This window comes from Eumetopias jubatus, unplaced genomic scaffold (assembly GCF_037043125.1).
Source record: "Eumetopias jubatus isolate StellerSeaLion01/CBP00866 unplaced genomic scaffold, mEumJub1_p1.0 scaffold_5, whole genome shotgun sequence".
Classification (NCBI taxonomy): domain Eukaryota; kingdom Metazoa; phylum Chordata; class Mammalia; order Carnivora; family Otariidae; genus Eumetopias; species Eumetopias jubatus.
The window spans coordinates 89,435,120-89,457,653 of record NW_028274811.1 but is presented as its reverse complement, the minus strand read 5'-3'; the positions used below and the strand labels follow the sequence as shown (position 1 = coordinate 89,457,653).

At 40.4% G+C, this 22,534-nt stretch overlaps 1 protein-coding gene across 2 annotated transcripts in view; it reads right to left on the bottom strand.

Moving 5' to 3' along the window:
- Positions 1 to 4,080: 4,080 nt before the first annotated feature.
- The window catches only part of UIMC1 (ubiquitin interaction motif containing 1), a 111,901-nt gene continuing 93,447 nt past the window's right edge, over positions 4,081 to 22,534 (bottom strand). Inside the window, exons 11-15 of one of the 2 annotated variants that reach the window (XM_088023464.1) lie at positions 10,166 to 10,244; positions 7,646 to 7,775; positions 6,258 to 6,321; positions 5,164 to 5,206; positions 4,081 to 4,604 (exon numbers count right to left, since the gene is read on the bottom strand). In XM_088023464.1, the coding sequence (XP_087879590.1) occupies positions 4,394 to 4,604; positions 5,164 to 5,206; positions 6,258 to 6,321; positions 7,646 to 7,775; positions 10,166 to 10,244 (527 nt within the window). In that variant the 3' untranslated portion in view covers positions 4,081 to 4,393. Of the gene's footprint in view, positions 4,605 to 5,163; positions 5,207 to 6,257; positions 6,322 to 7,645; positions 7,818 to 10,165; positions 10,245 to 22,534 lie in introns of both variants that reach the window. The other variant, XM_028102734.2, reaches the window with a different exon arrangement.

The following is a 22,534-nucleotide window of genomic DNA, read 5'->3' as shown; positions in this document are numbered from 1 at the left end:
CTCCTTCATAGCCCCTTAGTACCAATTTCCAGCTGTCCAGAAGGAACTGAGGAACGGGAATTGGTGGTCAGGGAAAGGTGGGTTGCGGCCACGGTTGGGCTAGGAGCCAGGTTCTCCCTACTCTGAGCTGTTCACAGGCTTGCTTCTCACAGCTGACAGTGCCCAGCAGCCAAGCACACAGGCCCTCAATAAGTTCCCCACCGTTCCCCGCACACCGTTTTACTCCAGGTGTGCCTGCAGATCTTCTATACCCATCAAGCTGCTTCTTGCTGTAAGTCTTTGTTCACGCTGATTTATCTGGAATAACGTCCCCCTTTGCCCTCTCCGGACTTACCTAATTTTTCTTATCCTCTAAAGTAGACTTCGGTCACCACCAATGCTGTGGAGCCTTTCCTGATGAGTTTCCTCTTGGCCCTGACCCCAGCTGAGTGTGGTCTATTGATCCTAATGTCTTGGATTGGCTTCTATCATTGCATTGACAACGGTCTATTAAAATCATCTGTTTAGGGGCACCTGGGTGGCTCAGTTCAACTGAGTCAAGTGTCATTTGACACTTGATCTCAGTTCAGGTCTTGATCTCAGGGTTGTGAGTTCAAGCCCCGCACTGGGCTCCGTGCTGGCTGTGGAGCCTACTTAAAAAAAAAAAAAAAATCATCTATCTCCCCCCATTGTACTATGGGCTCCCAGAGAATGTTTCTTATTCATCCTTGGAGTCCCAGGGCCCAGGATCTAGACCTGACACCTAACAGGTATCAGTTAATTTTTGTTAAATTGAAGCACCACATCTTCAATAGCCCAGGGCTTTGAAACTGAGAGGAAGTAAGTAACCTCTTCCTGCCTTCCTGGTGCATATGGCTTCAGCAGCCTTTCCACTCTGGGTTTATACATTCTTCCATCTTCCCACTGGTACTACCACCCACTTACTATCTGCCTTCCCCTCAGCCCAATTTCTACTAAATCAGCTTAGGGCCAAAGCTGCTCTGCCTCACAGGTGAGAATGAGCCCATCCAAACTTAAAATTTCCATTGAGTTTTGGGACTCAAGTGGGAGGTAGGAGGTAGGGTAGTGAAGTACAGAGAGCATCAGCTCTAGTGTCAGGCAGACCTGAGTTCAAATCCCATCCCATTTACCAGCTGTATGACTTTAGGCAAATCTCTTCACTTCTCTGGGTCTCAGTTTTCTGAGCATAAAACATGGATTTCTCCGTAGGATTTGCCTTAGTTTGGGTTTCCCCAGAGGCAGACCTAATTTGAGTGCAAATACCTTAACTGGGAAGCGATCCCAGCCAGGGCTAGGATTAGGGTGATGCATGTGAAGTGCCTAGCTACAAAATGTAAAAAGGCCCAGGGGCGCCTGGGTGGCTCAGATAGTTAAGTGTCTGCCTTCGGCTCAGGTCATGATCCCAGGGTCCTGGGATAGAGCCCCGCATCGGGCTCCCTGCTCAGCAGGGAGCCTGCTTCTCCCCCTCCCTCTGCTTTTCCCCCTGCTCATGTTATCTGTGTCTCAAATGAATAAATAAATCTTTAAAAAAAAATGTAAAGAGGCCCTCTTACCTTCACATAAGTGCCAACTCTGCCTGTACATGAACCCAAGAGTGAGGGCCCCTCACCCTAGTCCCAGCCCTGATCTAGAAAGCACTGACAGGGGAGCTGGAAGTGAGGTAGGAAGAAAAGGAAACCAACAGAGCATACATAATTAAGTTGCTGCTGGGAGCTACTGAGGTTCAATCCCACAGAGGAACTCTGGGAACTCTGGTGGAGAATGCACCCACCTAAGAGGTAAGGAGGCTCAAGTATTTATCCCCCAACTTCCATTTTTCACTGGCTGAGGACTGCCTCAGGGGCCTAGGACCTGGCATTCCCAGCCTGTGCCACACACAAGTCTAGAGATGTGCTAAGGCAGAGAGCTGCAAGTTTTTGCAATAGGACAGTGTGGGTATGTAATAGAATGGTGAGGGCCCAGGGGAAATGGGCAAGGCACAGCCTCTGCTAGAGGGCTGTTGTAAGGATGAAAGGAGATTACACAACCACAATGCCTAACACAGAGAACTCCTCTTCCCCAATTTATGGTAATAGCTTGTGAAATTTATGGAGATCTCCAGCTCTCCAAGAGTTGGCAACACCAGCAGAACATCTGCTTCCCATCTTTCAAAAGAAGCAAAAACAAAACACAACAACCCAAAACCTAAGGGTCCTAGGTGAGCTCTAAATGCCCAGGGACCTAAACTTGTTGGGGAAGACTGGTAGTTGATGAAGCTAATGTAGTCAAGGGCTCACTCCTCTAGGAACTGTCTCCTCTTGCATCTGCACCCCATATCTCTCTGACTTTATCATCTCTCATCCAAACACTACTTATGACATACAAAACTAGCATCATATTAATAACTGCTGCCACTTCCTCATCATCTTCTTCATGTGACAGCTACTGTGCCTTATACCCATTACCTTACTCCTTACAACCCTGTAAGTATGATTTCCCCATTTTTTGGACAAGGAAACGAAGTCTCAGAGGGGTTAACCTTTATCAGAAGCAGGGGTTCAGACTCAGGTTGATGTGATACTCTTTCCACTGATTTTTTTGTCTCTTCATTGTCTCACTAATGCCTCTCCCACAGTACCACTGGCACACGGAGAATAAAACAAGTAGCCTTTTTCAAAGCCATGTTCTAGGGAGATTGCCCAGTTTTAAGCTAAAAAATGTACTTTCTAGAATCAGCCTTTTCCCTTTCTTCTCTTCAGGCAAAGAGGTAAACATACTATCCCGTTTATAATGTTCTACCTCCAATAAATTGCCATTTAATGAGAGAGACTAGTGAAGAATGAAGTTGATGGGACAAAACTAATAAACTAGTTTTCATTAGAAGGAAAACAGGAAAATAATACTAGAGTCAAAATAAAGCATTTTCTTTAGGACTGAATATGAGGGGCACTGTGGTCTCACTGCCATGCACCAAAAGTGGCTTTATTTATTCCCCTGAGCCTTTGTTTCCTCACCTGAAAATTAGGGAGGATACTACCTACCTCACAGTTGTGAGGATTAAATGAAGGTACATACATTACCGAAACCGTAGTAGTTCCTCAAAAAAAAATACCTATTATTTATGTGACCCTGGCCACAATGTCAGTGCCATCCAACACCAAAACAATGGAAGAAATCATGAGCCTGCCATCCCGCTTTAACTCAAAGAGCTGTGTGCAATGTCATAGGCAAGAAAACTATCTTAAAGGCCTATGCAGTGCCTTCCATCCTAGCTATCTCTGACCACCCCCCCGCCCTAGTCTAACACATACCTCATTTTCATCTTAAAATCAAGAAAAAGGTAACTTTGAACTTGATGAATCGGAAGTTAGTAGAGTCTGAGTGATGTTCCTATTTATCCTATCCCAGGATCCTTTCCTGGTCAGCAGCCACCTCCCACAGTCTTTTACTACATCTTCAAATCAGCTTGGGCCAAAGCTAGCTTTCTTAACGTCCTTGTTTGGTCATCTCCCTCAGGGAGTTGCTTCTGCCATTTGATAGCCTCTCATCTCTGAAGTCTGCAACTACACTGCAGACAGACCACATCTTGTTCTGCAGTGAAAGCTCCTGGGCACTGTGGTCAAAAATGTGCACTCCTCTACCATAGAAGTTATTTCCTGTTGCTGCTATGACCTTTGACAGCAAGAGAACTAATCTTGGTTTTAATAGATGAATATGCCTGGTATCCCCACTGGTTAATCTAGGGAAAAAAATAATTGCATAGGAGCTAGTAACAGAGCATCCACTTACAAATTCCTGGTAAGAATGGCAGGAGATATCCCTCAAAGGTCCTATGCTCTGGCTGAGAATTCTTAACTAGGTGATGCAGCAAAATAAAGTTGACAGGCTGCTGAATGGTAGGGATAGCAAAATTAGAAGTAGGAGTTGATGCCTTGGCGTCTTCCACAATGATGTCAGAAAAGGTGAAGGGAGTAACCACACGGTGCTCAGAATTGTGCGCTATACATTCAGTGAATATAGGCAGTATGTCAAAGACCAGTAATAGAATTAATTTGGAAACATGTAATTTAAGATGTAATTTAGCTCCACAATTTAAATATTCCCACCCCAAACCCTGCAACACAGAAGAAAAAAGGGAAGATCTTCATCTTATTGAAATAAGATTTCATACAAACATAAATATATTTAAATTTTCTTTTAACTATAAGTGAATCAGATTATTATAAAACAGAATACTATACACAATCGTCTGTATAGCTTATAGAAAACATCAAAACGAGAATGCTGAGTGGATGCTGGTGGTGAAAACTGCAGGGCGAAAACTTGCTCAACAATGAAACAGGGGCCACTAAGACTTAATGACCATGGCCCACCCCTATTGCTAATGCTTTGTCAATGTCTGGACCCTAGAAATTCAGGGTTTTCTCCTTCTTCCTCTGCCTGTTTTGGTCCGTGTCCGGCTACCTGGCCGGACAGTAAGTTGCTTTTTAAAGTCCACTAAGCAATCTGTGGCTTCTGAAATGGAAACAAAAGACTTGATGGGAGACTCGTTTAAGTCAAGATGTGGAAGGGAACTCTGTATCTCTTTGCTGCAGCCTGCCTCTTCCATCCCTGGCGAGGACACCCTAGAGAGAAGGGGGAAAAATTCAGAATTCAACACACACCTACTAATAAGCACTAAGTATGTGTCATGCATTGTACCAGAGGCTTTTACATACACTATTAGTTCATATAATCTTTGTAATAATCCAATCAGATAAGTACTATCATTCCCCCTTTCACAGATAAGGACACTGGGCAAATCATATTCCCAAAGCCACACAGTTAGATAGTGAGAGAATGAGAATTCAGACCCAAATTCCCAAACTTTTTTTTTTTTCCCCTTAATTATTTTTTACCAAATTCCCAAACATCTTGAAATCTAGAAGACCAGGGTTAGGAGGGAAGAATAAGTCACAGCTTTTGCGCTCTACCTGTTTTAACGCCATAAAACTGAACTAGCCATTCAATTCTTAGCCCAGATATTGGCGGGGGGGGGGGTGTAGCACAGAGAGAGGTCACACAGTTCCATGGTGATTTCTACTTTCAATAGTTTGAATATCACACTATACACAGAACCCAGGACCAGGCCTGTACTTTTCTAGAACTACTGACAGCCGTACTTCAATGTATACCCCAATTCACCTGAAGCTTCCTGTTTCTGAAGACTTGGTCTTTATTTCTGCATCTGTAATAAGAGAGAAAAAGTAATAATGTTAATAGTGTTGTAATCATTACCACTTCTCATTGCTCATGTGCTTCCTGTATTCTGGGCCCTGTTTTTCATCAGTCTTATACAGATTCCCATCCCCAGACCCATAAAATGTGAGCATTAGCATTCAACAGGCTCAGCTGCAAAAGTATCAAGGTGAACACTTTTGAATGAACAACCTCTGAATAATCTACTTCAAATCTGGACTTGAGGAACAAGGAATTGCCAAGAGAAATCTGCCACCTGCAGAGATTCACAACATGCTGATCTAGAGGCAGCAGGCTATAGGGCTTGGAGAGGCTGCCTTTTTATAGTCATCAGAAGGCAAAACAGATTTGCTTAGTGGAAATGAACTGTTACAACTAGAAGGTAAGCAAATCTCACCAGACTTAAGCAAAAGCTCCTTTTCCATCTGCATCTAGTGAATTTTAACAACAGCAACTAATAACAACAGTAATAACAGCAGCTAACATTTATCAAGAGCCTGCTTATGCCAGGGAATATGTTTGGAACTTTACTAGATATAATCCTTAAAAGCTATGAAGTTGGTATTACTAACCTTATGGAATGCTCTTAACCAATCTACTCTACTGTCCCCTAAATACTAGGCACAAAGAGACAGAGTTACTTCCTACAATCCCTCAGGAATGCAGGCTGGGACACTAAAATAAAAGTAACAAATGATGCACAAAACATTAGGAGGAGGAAGAAATGTCTGCATGTCTGGTTTTCCAAGCCTGTTTCTGTGGAAGGTATTTGGGGCTTGTGTCATTCTGGATATTTTTTTTTTCTTAACAGCAAGTCCTGAAAATTCAGGCTTTATAAAGCCTGAAATGAAATACATGATGAACAATACAGGGTATGTCCTTACCATCTTCAGGGAGATATAACCTAGACTGAGTCTCAAAGTCTGGCTAATGGGTCAAATGTACACCCACATAACTCCAACAAATAGTGAATTGGCAGTGGCTATTTTTACTGGAAGGCCTGAGACATAAGCTCAGAAAACTGGTCCTGGGGTCTTCACCTGCAGTCTTGTGCTCAGACTGTTCCAAGAGACTGAGGAGCCAGCCTTCACTGCGGTTTTTTTCCTATGACAGAGAAAAACAGATGAAAGAGTTATCTCATGGCAGAGAATCTAAAATACAACTTCCTTAGCCCAGATCACACTTGTCTCCAGGACAGAAGGAATGTAGGACATAGCTCTAGAAAAGTCTTTTGCTTTCTAATATATGAGGGTATACAAATAAAAATACAAACTGTGATGACGAACAGAACACATTTTCATGCCAAGAATATTATCCAAGAATGGATAACCAGAGTCAAGGCAAATTATTCCACCAAGATATTAAAGAACAGTAGCCTTTGACCTATGATAGATTTAGAGACATTTAAAATAGAAAATAAGAGTTTCAAGGTAGCTTCTAGAGATAGTGATGTCAGAAGAATAAACTGGCTCTATGATACAGGCACTTAGGTATGAGCCCCAACTCCAAATCACTACCTCAAAATCACCCCATTAATACAGGGGTCCCTTTCTTTTGTCTTGACAGATAATGGCTTATCCATCTTAGTGTGCAGTTACTACTAAGTGAGTAAGCCTAGAATATGGAGCTGCTGCTTTATCTTTGATCTCTAAGCCAAGATTTGCTCTTCCTGATCTCTAATTGCAAAGCCCAGAAAGCACATTCATCTTCCCAGTGACCAGGGGCCAGACCTCACAGCTTCCTAAGACCAGGCACACAAGGTGCTAAACAGAGTTGATCTCAAATATGTTCCTGGCAGTGGGGGGCATGATTGGATATCCTTTCTGGAAAGGAATTTGGTGGTACATTTCAACAGATTTTAAAATGTTTATATGCATTCCCCTGTGAGTTCCACTTTAGGAAATCTAAGAAACAGTCAGTGGTATGCAGATTAATGGTTCAAATACAATCTTATAATACAAAAGAATTGGAAAGAACCCCAATGTCCAATAATATGAGAATGGTTAAGTGACTTCTGTGTGATACAAACATTAAAAATAATTTTTAAAAATAGTTTGAAAATAAACCCAGGAAGGTGTTTATGCTATGTTAAGTTTACACACACACACACACACACACACACACACACACACACACACACACACACACGGTCTACATTAAAAATGCATAGAAGAAAAAGAAAATAGGCCAAAATACTAAAAATTGTTATCTCTAAGTAGCTAAATTGTGGGAGATAATTTCCCGATTCTTTATACTTTTTTTTGGAATTTCCTATATTTCCTACAGTGAGCATGTATTACTTTTTAATTAAAAGAAAACATAATTTTAAAACAAAATCTTGTTTCTAGATAAGCAGAAAAGGAAGGAGCAAGGAAAAAAAGGCATAGAACAGAACTTTGGAGAATTTCCTAAAACATTCCTTACACACCTTTGGGTTCCTCAGCCGCTGCTGCTGCTTCTCCTCCATAGCTGAGCATACCTTCCCACACTCTTCAGGCCCAGCTCCTTGGTCACCCCTTGCAAGCTGGAGACAGGACTCTACATGACTCTGGTACTCTCTGAATGGGACCAGGGATTTACAGAGATAACATTTCTCATTTCTAGCCAATCAGAAGAAAGGGGAAAAAAGCAGTTTTAAGATTTGCTTTTGCCTCTGGGCTCCTGGATATATCTCAAATTGTGTTTTTATGTTATTCTGTCTCAATTGTGTTTTTACGTTATTCTGTGGAGGAGACATGTCAACCAATGCAGATTCGCTCAGCGGGATCACCAATAAAACTAACCCGACGCCAATCAAAAGGACTGAGTGATTAGCAGTTTTCCCTGGCTGTTTCTCCGTATCCTGCTGTTGCAGCAGTGGGATGGTAATGAAATCAGTTCTTCTAACTATCTCAAACAATGCTGATTGCTCTTCAGACATAAAATATTCTGTCAAACTCTTCTGAAATTAAGTGTAATAGTTTTTTCAAAGGGAAGTTAAAATTTAGACAGAAAAGGGAACACCAAGAGCATTAAATCAAGATGACATTTTTACCAGGGTGGATGAACTTGTCTGATTAGTAAATCAAGTCTGTATGCTGACTTCCCCAATTCTACAACCTGCAAGATCAACTAGGAAGTTACCAAAAACCATGTGGTTCTGCCAGAGACTTTTGCATAACTTCAAATACATAGTTATTTTTATCTTTTTATAACAGTAGAATCTGTAGAAAGAGGAGAAATTGTGTCCTTGAAGTAAGGTTTATTGGGCATCAGTGAAAATGGAATCACAGGGGACAAAGGAAGAAAATGAACATTCATTAAGTATTTTCTCTGTAGTAAGAACTGGTACAAAGCCCTTTAAACACAATTTCTCAATTAATCCTTTTGCCCTATTAAGAAGGTACTATTCTCCCCAAGGTCCTATAGCTAATAAATATCAGAAGCCAGGTCTGCTTGATTCTTAAGATCATCTTAGTTTTAAGAAGCTAAAGACAACTTTCCAAAGCTTGTTATTTTAGACTTCTCTTTTGGCCATTACTATTCAGTTACTATACAGTAAGAGAGATCTGAATTAGCTCTAAGGAAAACTTTCTCTGGAGGTCTTTAAAAACAGGAGCAAAAAATTGCCTTATGAGAAAAGCTAGACCAGTGTACCTTTAAAATTTTATGAATTAATGCAAAAATCATATATTAATCCCCTACTACATGAGAGAGAGCAGCACTGTGGAAGGAGCTTAAGTTTTTGAGTCAGGTAGGCTTTGCCAGTTCTGGCCACATGATCTTAACCAGTTATTTATAATTTCCCTTCAATTATTTCCTTATCTATTTAAAAAGAAAGAAAGAAAGAGAGAAGGAAGGAAGGAAGGAAGGAAATAAAGAGAAAGAAAGAAAGAAAGAAAGAAAGAAAGAAAGAAAGAAAGAAAGAAAGAGAAAGAAAGAAAGAAAGGAAAGAAAGGAAAAAGAAAGAAAGAAAGAAAGAAAGAAAGAAAAAGAAAGAAAGAAAGAAAGAAAGAAAGAAAGAAAGAAAGAAAGAAAAAGAAAGAAAGAAAGAAAGAAAGAAAGAAAGAAAGAAAGAAAGAAAGAAAGAAAGAAAGAAAAAGAGAAAGAAAGAAAGAAAGAAAGAATAACTATCTTAGCTATTGTGAGAGTTACAAAGTAAATCAAACACTTAGCACAGTGGCTGGTATATAACATTAGGTGTTCAACAAACAGCTATTACTGTTACTGCTCTCTCAGATGCACTTTACTAGATGCTGAGGATATAAACATGAATGAAGGCACGTATCTGTCTTCAAATAATTCACAGTCTACCTAGGAAGACAGAAATATCAAAAAAGAAAAAAAAATTACTGCAATATGGTGGAATGAATACAGTCCTAGATGAATGTCCACATGACAGGATTCCAAAAGGAACAAGTGATCAGCTCGCTCTGCTCAACTGGATTAGGGAAAGCAGCCATGAAATTTAGGGTCTAAAATCTGTATTTCAAAGATAAACATTTCTGCCTAATGACTGATTTAATGTTGTGTTGGTAATGTCTTTACTTTCAGAAGGCATCACTTATACCTAACCACCCCTTAGAATGTACTTTCTTAGTCAAGCTGCAACCCACAACCCAAGGAAGTCACCTATATTGCCCAACCTTTTGCAACTCAACTTCTGTACTATTATACCGCAAAACAGTTCACTGCTTCCCAAAAGTACCCAACACCAATACACAAAATCAAAGAAAACAGAAAACTAAGAGCAATGTAGAAATGGAATGGGTGGCAGGACTTTTTTAGGGTAATTAAAAAAGATACAGAGGCCACCTGCACTGACATAAATTGGGAATAAGAAAAATAAATTCAGACATCAAAGCAATGAAGTGATTGAAAAACCAGGGTAGGAGAGGAATGGGTCTCTTTATTCAGTCCAAACAATGGTATGTTAAAAGAGCTCTGAGAACACAGCATACCTACTTACTTGTCAATGTCTAGGGAAGTCTGGACAGCTGTCCCACTGTCACTCTTGCTCTTGGCCTCTTTTTGTCTCCGAGTCAACACTTTCCACAAAAAAAGGAGGAGGGGAAGGGAGGAGAAGGGAGGCAGGGAGGGGAAGGGAGGGAGAAAGAGACAGGAAGGACGGACGGAAGGATGGAAGGGAGGGGAGGAAGGGAGAGAGAGGGAGGGAGGATGGGTGGGGGGAGTGGGGAGAAGGAAGGAGGCAGGGAAAGGGAAGGAGGGAGGGAGAGAAAGGAAGAGAGAGAGAGAGAGGGAGGGAAGGAAGGAGGGAGGGGTAGAAAGAAAACCATTAGTTGGCAGGAGACTCCAAATATAAAAGACAAAATGTATGGGAAGAAGCAAAGTTTAAAATCCTATTCCAAGGGCACCTGAGTGGCTCAGTCTTTAAGCGTCTGCCTTCGGCTCAGGTCATGATCCCAGGGTCCCGGGATCGAGCCCTGCATCGGGCTCCCTGCTCAGCAGAGTCTGCTTCTCCCTCTGCCCCTCCCCCTGCTTGTGCGTGCTCTCTTTCTCAAATAAATAAATAAAATCTTTAAAAAAATAAATAAAATAAAATCCTATTCCACTGGAAGAAGCTATGTGGGAAACCTCTGCCTTTTAACACCTGTAATGTATTGCCTGAAATTGCCAGCCACAAGATATTCCTGTATTTGCTAATGAGATCTTTTTACCCCCTGTTGCCATGAGATCTAAAGATCTAGTCAAGGGGCGCCCGGCTGGCACAGTCAGTTAAGCGTCCGACTCTTGGTTTCAGCTCAGGCCGTGATCTCAGGGTTGTGAGATGGAGCCCAAAGGGTCTGCTTGTCCCTCTCCCTCTGCCCCTCCCCCTGCTCATGCTCAGGAGCACACACTCTCTCTAAAATAAAATCTTTTAAAAATATTTTTTTAAGGGGCGCCTGGGTGGCTCAGTTGGTTAAGCGACTGCCTTCGGCTCAGGTCATGATCCTGGAGTCCCAGGATCGAGTCCCGCATCGGGCTCCCTGCACAGCAGGGAGTCCGCTTCTCCCTCTGACCCTCCCCCCTCTCATATGCTCTCTCTCATTCTCTCTCTCAAATAAATAAAATCTTGAAAAAAAATATATTTTTTAATTAAAAAAATAAAGATCTAGTCCACATAAGGAAAGGTTTTGTGTAGTACCCCAACTAGCAGCACTCAATCCCTTTATACTTTCCCAACCAAAATTCTGTCTGGTGTGACTATACACTGCAATGAGGTGTTCTGTGACATACATAGCTACATCTATCTGAGTACCCACATTAGCTCCAATCTTTACAAAGTGCTCCAATTACAAGAGAGGAAACAAGTTCACAGTGGTTAACATAACCAGTTTTTCCCACTATATTAGGACTACCTCCCAGTGCTAGTGGGTATAGACAGCTTTAGCCCAGGTGGCATACCAATACTCTGTCTCACACCAAAAGGCATCTATTTATAAAATGTCTCTTAAAAGATCTTGGAGGTTAATCAACTGTTTTCTAGTCTTCATTCCCTGCAATAACCAGAAAAACTATAACCATCTCACTTCAAATCTTGCCTTCTTCGCCCTTGACTTGAAATCCCCATGCCAGAGAATTTAGGAAGGTTATCAGTTCACAAAATAATTTAGGTTGTAAAGCACTGATCTAGTCCAGGAGTCAGAAAACTTTTTCTCTAAAGGGCCACATAGCAAATACTTAAGGCTTGGCAGGCCGTATGGTCTCTGTCACACTACCCAACTCTACACTGTAATAGAAGGCAGCCATAGACAACACATAAATAAGGGGTGTGGTATGTTCCATTAAAACTACAAAAACAGATGTCTGGCTGGATTTGGCCCCCAGCTGTTCATAGTCTGCCTACCCTTCTAGCCAACCTTCTACTCATAAAAAATGCCTTCTATAAGCATCCCCAACAAGTAATCATGGTCTCAACTTGATTATATCCATTCACTGAGGGGAATTCATTTCCTCCTAGGGAAACTCATTCTATTGCTACACAACAATCCAGCTCAATCTGTATTTACTGAGGGCTATATGAGTAAGTTTACCCCTTTTCCATAAGTCAGCTCTCTGAACACTTAAGCTACATTACAATCTTAGATTTACTCAGTTGTCTCCTGAAATGTAACCTCCTTCAAAGCAGGGACTATATCTAGTCATTAATCCAATCTCTAATGATTGCAGATACTTTTTGATTGCCTAGGTTAACTCTAATCCTTGTAACAATCCTCTAGATTGGTATTATTATTCTGCCCTACTTTAAAGGTATGGAATATGGGGCACCTGGGTGGCTCAGTTGGTTAAGCGGCTGCCTTCAGCTCAGGTCCAGATCTCAGGGTCCTGGGATCGAGTCCCGCATCAGGTTCCCTGCTCAGCAGGGAGTCTGCTTCTCCCTCTCCCCTCCCCTCTCTCATGCTCCGCCCCCCAAATAAATAAAATCTTTTAAAAAAAATAAAGGTATGGAACAAACTCAGAGGCACTGACTTTGCAGCTAGCACAAATGGTAAAGTGGTAGAACCCAGGAGAGATATAGATCAGTCTGATTTCCTATACCCAAGTTTTACATTCCTAGTTGACCTCCTTTACATACACCCCGATTTGTCAGTCTCTCTCTGTATGTGTGTGGAACCCAAAAATGGACCAAATACTCAACAAGCAGTCTGACCAGTTGAGAGAACACAAGAACCACAAACTAACCCACTGAGATTCATATTCTACTAATCCAGCCAAGGCTGTATTTGCTTTATTGACAATCTTAAATTGAGCTTAAAGGTAATTAAGATCCATCCCCTACCCTTCCAAATTATCTTCAAATAAAATATTATAAAGACAAGTCTCCTAATTCTATACTTGGTTAACTAAGTTGTTATTTCCCCCCCTTAAACACAGGACTTTATATTTATCCCTGTTCTTTTCAGCTGAACATTCTAGTCTGTTGATATCATCTGCAGTCTTGATTCTGTCATCTGATGTTATCAGCTCTCTTTTCCAGCTTTGTGTTATCTGCATATATGACAAGCATGCTTTCTACATCTTCACCCAAGTCAATGAGGAAAATGGTTATAATAAATGACATGGCCAAGGACAAAAACCTGTGGCATTTTACTAGATAAGCCTGTCTTTTTCTTCCTGTTCCAAATCTCCTTTAAATACCTAATCAAGCAAATATTTATTGAGAATCTTCAATGTGCAAATAATTTGGGGGATATATAGGAAATTATGTGGTAGGGTCCTTGCTTTTTTTTTTTTTTTTTTAAGATTTTATCCACTTATTTGATAGAGAAAGAGAGAAAACAAGCAGGGGGAGCTACAGAGGTAGAGGGAGAAACAGGCTCTGAGCAGGGAGCCCAACATGGGGATCGATCCCAGGACCCGGGATCATGACCTAAGCCGAAGGTAGACACTTAACCAACTAAGCCATCCAGGTGCCCCAGGGTCCTTGCTCTTAAGGAGCTTACAATTTACTAGGGGGGATAGCACATACACTAAATAACTATAACACAAGGTGTAAAAAGATATGCATAATAAAACAAGATCATATACACAAACAACTTTTTTTTCTCCCCTCCCTCCCTCCTTCCCCTCATAAGCAACTATTAATAGTGTTTGTCTCTGGGGAGGATGACAGGGACACTTGGGGAATGCAATAGGAGGGAGGCATATTTTTGCACTACATACTTTTCTGTCCTGTTGAATTAAAAATTAAAAGGGAAGAAAAAAAGACCAGATTATAGAAAGGTCTTGGGTACAAGTTAAAAGTACACTATTTCTAAGGTTCCTTCCAACCCAGAGATTTTATAAGTAAAAAGAAAGTACTATAAGAGAAAAACATCTGGACATAGTTGTATAACCACCTTCAAATCCACCTCCTATTCTATCAGCCAGTCCACATTTCTCCATCTTATGTATAAGGACTTCATGAGAGATTTTATCAAGTGCCTTGCTGAAATCAATTCTCAAAAGGATGGCACCTCACAGATTAAAGAAACTTTTAAAGGGTCGTTTATTTCCCCCCTCTCTCTTTCTATTTGTCCTCCATCTTGACTACCAAGTATTTTTCCAAAAGAAATAATTGGAAAGCACTCCACAGGCAAGGCTGGCAAAAGAATTAATTGCTTCTAGCACTTATATCCCTATTGCACTTAGCACATTTCTGTTATTATTTGTTTATATGTCTTCTTCTACACTATGCAACTTTCTGAATTCAGAGATTCTGGGTTTTGTTTCTTCAGCATCCTCAGCAGAGTCCAGCATTGATTAGATGCTAATAAATATTTGCCAAATTAAATCACAGCAATGGATTTTAAAAAGTTCTTGTTTTATGAGGACATTCTCTGTGCCAGGGACTTTATAAACATAATTTCTAATCTTTTACAACAATTCTGCAAGGCATATATGATTATCTGTATTTTATAGATGATGAAATATTAAAAAACCTGATCAAGATCACAAAGCTAAAACAACAACAAAGAAACATGGCACCAGGAATACAGTACAAGTCTAACTTTACAGACGCATATGTGGGGCATCTGGCTAGCTTAGTTGGTGGAGTGTGCAACGCTTAATCTCAGAGTTGTTGGGTTCAAGCCCCACGTTGGGTGTAAAGATTACTTAAAAATAAAATCTTAAAAAATAAAATAAATATAAAATAAAATAAAGAAGCATATGTTGTTTTACAAGAGCACACTGCCTTTCCTGGGAAATAAGAGGGTAAAGGATGGGAAAAGAAAAAGTTATAAGTGGTAAATGAGTGGGCAAGTGGAAAAGGGAGAGATTTGGCAGTTGGCTGAAAACTATATGCTAATTCTATTATTAAATGTTATGATCAGAGTGAACTGGACTGGACCCTGCAGCTATATTTTCCCTTTAAAACATATTACCTTATGGAGGAGCATGAGGTATATGTTGTTCTAAAGGAGTCTCCTACTTTAGTTTCTGAGGGCTGAGAGAGCCATTTCAAATAGCTGCAGGAAAAAATTTCAGTACGAAACTTAAGTCCAAAAACCTAACTACTGATGACAACAGCCAAAGATTTCAAAAGGGAACAATGGAGTGTGAGGACAACTACCAGAAAAGCAACTACCAGGTAGGAGGGATAGAACAGAAAGGAGGGATATCACTGAGAGATGAGAGAGTCACTATAAACCTACAACCATTAACTCCGGACTTTATATAACACTGGATGGAAAACATCCTAAGGAGCTGTGCTTGGGACTTGGCTTGGCACTGTTAATACATAAAAGAAGGAGCAACACCTAGCAGAATAAAGTGCATTGACTTTAGAGTTGTCCAAGTTGGGATTCTACTAGCTGTGTTGCCTTGGGCAAGTTACTTAACCTGAGTATCAGTTGACTTAGCTACAAAATGAGAAAACAGCATCTACCCTCATAGGTTTTGGTAAAGATCATATCAGATAATCCAAATAAACTAACAGTGTCCAGCACACAGAAAGTCCTCAGCAAACATCTGTTATTATTATATAATTCCATTATTCCAGATTTATTTCTTAGCTTTATCCAAAGATTTAAGACTACCCTTAGAACCAGTGCCCAGTTTATCTCTATAAATTAGGTTAGGTCTTAATCTTTAGTTCTCATACTAATTTGTACAAACAGAATGGTCAAATAAATAACCAAAGCCTTACAGAACAATTATCAGTACTATGTAAACATTTGTTTCTACACTGTTTCCAGAATCCAAAGAAGACAAGCAGTCAAAAATAAAGACATGTGGGGGTGCCTGGGTGCCTCAGCCTTTAAGCATCTGCCTTGGGCTCAGTTCATGATCCCAGGGTCCTGGGATCGAGCCCCAAGTCAGGCTCCCTGCTCAGCATAGACTCTGCTTGTCCCTCTCCCTCTGCCCCTCCCCCTTGCTCATGCTCTCTCTCTCTCAAATAAATAACTCAAATGAAAACATGTGGCCTAGAACTGTAAACAGTGAAGATGATGGCTCCTTGAGGAGAGTGGATATTATATATACAAAGAAGAGAGATTTGGCAGAATGACAGTCTATTCAGTCTGTCTCTCTCAAACTCAAAACCATCTCAGCAGAAAAAATGGGAGGCCCCAGGGGCGCCTGGGTGGCTCAGTTGGTTAAGCGTCTGCCTTCTGCTCAGGTCATGATCCTGGGATCCTGGGGTCCTGGGATCAAGCCCCATGACCAGCTCCCTGCTCAGCAGGGAGTCTGCTTCTCCCTCTCCTTCTGACCCTCCCCCATGCTCGTGCTCTTGCACGCTCTCTAATGAATAAATTAAAAAGTTGTAAGAAAAAAAAAAAAAAGGGAGGCCACAGAATTGTGTATGGTCCTGCTAAGACTAACCATCCTCCAGCCTAGCATTTCCTCAGCGGGAGGTAAGAGGAAGGGAAGGCTTGTTCTACCTGCATGATGCCTGTCTCAGTGTTACCAGCCTCTCCTAAAAGACTAGTCCCAACAAAAAGGCCATCATTAGAATTATTTACCATTTTCTGAAACATGTGGCTATTTAGATTTAAATCTTAAGTAGAATTAAATAAAATTTAAAATTCAGTTTCTCAGTCCCATGAGGCGTGATGACACAATCCAGTCCATTGCAGTGTTCCTGTTGCCTCAAGGACTTTTAACTTTTCTTGTGAGTAGGTCCCTGGTGATGAATTCTTTCAGTGTTAGTATATCTGAAAAGTCTCTATTTCATCTTTTAAATTTTTTTTTAAGTTTTTTTTTTTTTTTGACAGAGAGAGACACAGCGAGAGAGGGAACACAAGCAGGGGGAGCGGGAGAGGGAGAAGCAGGCTTCCTGCCGAGCAGGGAGCCTGATGCGGTGCTCGATCCCAGGACGCTGGGATCATGACCTGAGCCGAAGGCAGATGCTTCACAGCTGAGCCACCCAGGCGCCCCTCATCTTTTAAATTTTTAATAAATTCTTAGTTTGGAATAGTTTAGATTTGTAAAAGTGTTGGATAGTGTAGAGGTTTCTTTATAACGTTCACTCACTTTCTCCTAATCTTAACATCTCATGTAACCATGGTACGTTTGTTGGAACTAAAACATTAACACTGGTACAAAACTTTTTTTAAGTAGGCTCCACACCCAGCTCGGAGCCCAACACAGGCTCGAACCTATGACCCTGAGATCAAGACCCAAGCCGAGATCAAGACCCAAGCCGAGACCAAGAGTTGGTCTCCCAACTGACTGAGCCACCCAGGCACCCCTTTGGTATACAACTATTAACTAAACTCCAGACTTCATTCAAATTTCACCAGTTTTTCTGCTACTACCCCCTGCTTTTTTTTTTTTTTAATATTCTCAGATCTAATCTGAGATACTTTATTACATTTAGTAGTCCTCATTTTTGAAAGATTTTGCTGGGTATATATATAGAAATTTAGGTTAACTTTTTCTTTCAGAATTTTGAAAGATTTTGCCTATCTTCTTGCATGTATTGTTCCTGACAAGAAATCTGATTAATTCTTGTATTTCCCATTTGTATGTAACGTGTCTTTTTTTCTCTGGATTGTTTTCAGGGTTTTTTTTCTCTCTCTGGTTTTAAGCAATTTGATTATGATGTGCTTTTAAAATTTATGATGATGTTTCCTGTGATTGTGCTTCCTAGAACTTCTTGGATCAACAGATTTATAGTTTTCATCAAGTTTGGAAATTTCTCAGTCATTAGTTCCCGAAAATTGTTTTCTGTCCTTTGCCCTCTACAGGGACTGTGGTTACCTGTGTATTAGGCCACTTACAATAGTCTCATAGTTCACGGATATTTTTTTCATTTTTGTGTGTGTCACATTGCAAGTGCTCAATAGCCACATGTGACTACTGGCTATCATATTTGACCCCAAAGACATAGAACACTTCTGTCATGTGGACACCTCCTTTGGCTAGCACTGCTCCTTTAAGAGATAACCAGGACTAATCCTATCATTCCTTAAGTCTGTTTACTTTGGACACCATGAGAAATCCAAGCCTCCCATGGCATCTCATCACCTAGATTCTCATCCCCACCTGACTGTTATCTGGGGGACTTTTATAAGCTGACTTGATCTTCCCCTCCTTCTCTCAAAATTACTTTCTCCCTTGGAACTCCTGTCAGTGATCAAAAAAACCCCCGATGTTTTCAGCCTCTTGTGTGAGTTTCCTTCATCCTCTTGCTCTCTTCCTCTGAGATGGCTGTCCTCTGAAGATACTGTTTCTCTTTGTACTTTCTCAAGTATTGGCTATTTCTTCTTCCTTAGGCCATAGTACTACTGACCCAGAGGTGGGGTAAATAGCCTCTCATTTGTTTCCAGACTACTAGAAAAACCTAGTTTGAAACACAAGCCATTGTGTTAGCCCTGCTACCCCACCCTTGAAGTCATCTACTGTCCTCCTGGTCACCTGCCCCTTACCAGCCACTCCACTTCCTGGCCATTCATTGAAAATTTTAACATATTGGGCGCCTGGGTGGCTCAGTTGGTTAAGCGACTGCCTTCGGCTCAGGTCATGATCCTGGAGTCCCTGGATGGAGTCCCGCATTGGGCTCCCCGCTCAGCGGGGAGTCTGCTTCTCCCTCTGACCCTCCCCCCCTCATGTGCTCTCTCTCTTTCTCTTCTGTCTCAAATAAATAAATAAAATCTTTAAAAAAAAAAAAGAAAATTTTAACATATCACTTACTATCTTATCTCTTCACCACTCCTGCCATCATTCTTGGTGACTTTAATATCTACTTATTAGACTGAAGCATATGAAGTTGCAGTTTTCGTAGGTTCAACCTAGGGTATGGTCTGTCCAATACACTGGACTCTCAGTTCCTTGACCTTTTGGCTATTAACTCCCGTGGATCATACCATCTCAGCCTTTCTCAAGTGGGGTTCTGAGAGAGAAGTAGGCCTAATGCCCAAGACAGCCACTGTATGTATGTAATGAATTAACCTCTGTCCTTTGCATCTCGAATGGTACCAGTTATGTACCATCCTTGGGAGAAGTAAGGAACTGCCAATTCATTTTCTGTGTTCTCAGGTTCCAATGAAGAATCCTGGTTCCTCAACCTTGGTTCTGGTTGAGCCTTTCAATAATAATTGTGCCACTTCCAAGATCTCATTTGATCATAATGATCAAGCTATCATTATGATCCAAGTAAACATTAGACCCTGCCTGGAATACTGCAAGTGCCTCCTGTTCACTTCTACTTTTGCTCCTTGCTCTCTACAGACTATATTTCACACAGCCAGAGTTGGATTACATCACTCCCTTGCTCTCAACCATTCTATGGCATTTCATCATATTTAGAATAAAGTGCAAAAACCCAGATGATCTGATCACTGATCTGATCTCATTTTCTCATATTGTCCCACTCTCTGATCACCACCCCCATCTTTTCCAACTCACTCCCTCTAATATCCTAACTCCCAACAATCCTTCAGCCCCACTGGGATGTCTAAATCTAGACTATCACCTTTTCATTGTCCATTACTCTGTCATGGCCTCACTTCTTACCTGACTTAGATGTCACCGTTATCATATTAACAATTCCCTTGAATATTCTCAACTCATTTCTAATTTCTATTGTACTCCCTGGCAAAACCCAATTTTGGTTAGATCCAACCTTCTACCTATTTATTACGTGTCCTTACAAACAACACAACAATGCTGACTGGGCTCACAGTATATTTAAGACCACAAACCTCAAGTGGCCCCTCAGTACTGCCCAACAATCATCATGTTTCCATAGTCAGTTTATTCTACTCTCCCAGAGACTATTTTATTTCTCCTCTGCTATCCTTAAACCTCCAGTATCCATCCTGACTCTGGAGTCACCATTTTTGTTTTGATACAACTTTATTGAGATATGATTCACATATTACATAATTCACTAACTTAAAGTGTAATTCAATGGTTTTTAGTATATTCATAGTTGTGCAACTATCACCACTATCATTTTTATAGTATTTTCAATAACTGAAAAAGAAACCTGTTCCCATTAGCAGTCACTCTCCATTTCCCTGCTAACCTCCAGCTCTAGGCAAACCACTGATCTACTTCCGTCTCTATGGGTTTGCCCACTCTGGGCATGTCATATAAATGGAATTGTACTATGTTTGGTCTTTTGTGACTGGCTTCCTTCACTTAACATATGTTTTCAAGGTTCATCCATGTTGTAGCATATATCAGTAATTTATTCCTTTTTTTTCCAGACCATGGCTGCACCATTTTATATTCCCACAGAAAATGTACTGGGGGCGGGGGGGAGGGTTCCAATTTCTCCACATTCTTGCCAACATTTGTTATTTTTGTTTTAAATAGAGATCCTAGTGGGTGTGAAGTATCTCATGGTTTTGACTTGCATTTCTCTATTGACTAATGATGCTGATCATTTTTTCATGTGCTTGTTGGCCATTTGTATATCTTCTTTGGAGAAATGTCTACTTGAGTCTTTTGTTTTAATTGGGTTGTCTTTTTTGTTGTTGACTAGTAAGAGTTCTTTATATATTCTGGAATCCAGACCTTTAACAGACACATGATCTGCAAATATTTTCTCCCATTCTGTATATTTTTTTTACTTTCTTGATAGCGTCCTTTGATGCACAGCAGCTTTAAATTTTGATGGTGTCTAATTTATCTATTTTTGCTTATACTTTTGGTGTCATATCCAAGAATCCATTGCCAAATCTAAGGTCCTGAAGTTTTACCCCTAAGAGAGTTTTAGAGTTTTTAGTACTTACATTTAGGTCTTTGATCTATTTTTTGTATGTAGTCTGAAGTAGGAGTCAACTTTTTCTTTTGCATGTGGACATTCAGTTGTCTTAGCACCATTTGCTGAATAGACTATTTTCCCCCTACTGAATTATCCTGATAGCCTTTGTCGAAACCTGGTTAGCTATAAATGTATGGTTTTAATTCTGGACTCTCAATTCTATTCCATTGATCTATATATATCTATCCTTATGCCAGCAGCATACTGTCTTGATTGGTAAGTTATATAATTAGGAAGTGTGAACCCTCAACTTTGTTCTTTTTCAGGACTGTTTTGGCTATTTTGGATCCCTTGAATTTCCTAATCTCAAAAAATGGAGTCATTAAACCAGTTGCTTAGGGCAAAACCATGGTGTCACCTGAGTTTTCTCTTTGTCATACTCCAGAAGATCCTGTAGGTTCAATCTCCAACATACATCCCCAATTTGGCAACTTCTTTACCTCACAGCTATCATTATGATCCAAGTAAACATTAGACCCTGCCTGGAATACTGCAAAGTGCCTCCTGTTCACTTCTACTTTTGCTCCTGGTCCTCTACAGACTATACTTCACACAGTAGCCAGAGTTGGATTACATCACTCCCTTGCTCTCAACCGTTCTACGGCATTTCATATTTAGAATAAAGTGCAAAAACCCAGATAATCTGATCACTGATCTGATCTCTCCTCTCTTTTCCTCTGTTGCTCATCCCACTGTTCTCATTATGGCTTCCCTGCTGCTGTAAGAAACATGTCAAACACTCTTGCTTTAGGAGCTTTATAGGTATTCCCTTTACCCGTATTAAAGTATTTATAGATGATATGATATGCCTGAAAACTGCTTCCCCAAAATCTAGTGGGGGGTGGATGGAAAGCATGTTATAAGTGAAAAAAGATTTGTCATATGTTGATTAACTACTGAAGCTGGAAAACAGGTTCATAGGGATTCATTATACTGTTAAACAATGAAAATTTAAAAAAGGCTCAACATAAAATCTGCTGGTAAAAACTATGTAAAAAAAAAAAGTAAAGAAAGGATACATATCAAACTACAACAGTGGTTTGGATTGGGCTGGGTCATGGATAAATTTTTTCTGAATAAAATTCCCCTAAAATCTTCTACAATAAAGACGTGATGCTCAAAAAAATTGTTAGAAGGCAAAACAGCCTAATGATTAGGAGTAGAGCCCTTGGGTAAATGGCAAATTCCAGATGTGGACAGGATAAGTTATAACCCTATAACCTCTTGTCATAAAAAGGAAGTGCTCAAAAATTTGATGGGCACATGCCCAAAGTTTATAGAAGACAACCTGAAGGGACTTCCACTGGTCAAATGTGGAACAATTTGAACATCAAAATGACTACTAGAAAGAATGAACTACAACACATTAAATTTAAAAAATGAATCCAGAGCACCTGGCTGGCTCAGTTGGAGAAACATGCAAATCTTGATCTTGCAGTTGTGAATTCGAGCCCCACACTGAATGCAGAGATGACTTCAAAATAAAAAATCTTTAAAAAAAATGAATCCATGAGTTCATTCCACATTAAAAAAATACTAATAAGGGATAAGGAAAAGTTCCTCTTTACAGAAGAATGTCAGCTAATCAATGTAGAAGAATGGCAGAAAAAAAAATCGTTTACTGCTATAATAATAATTAAT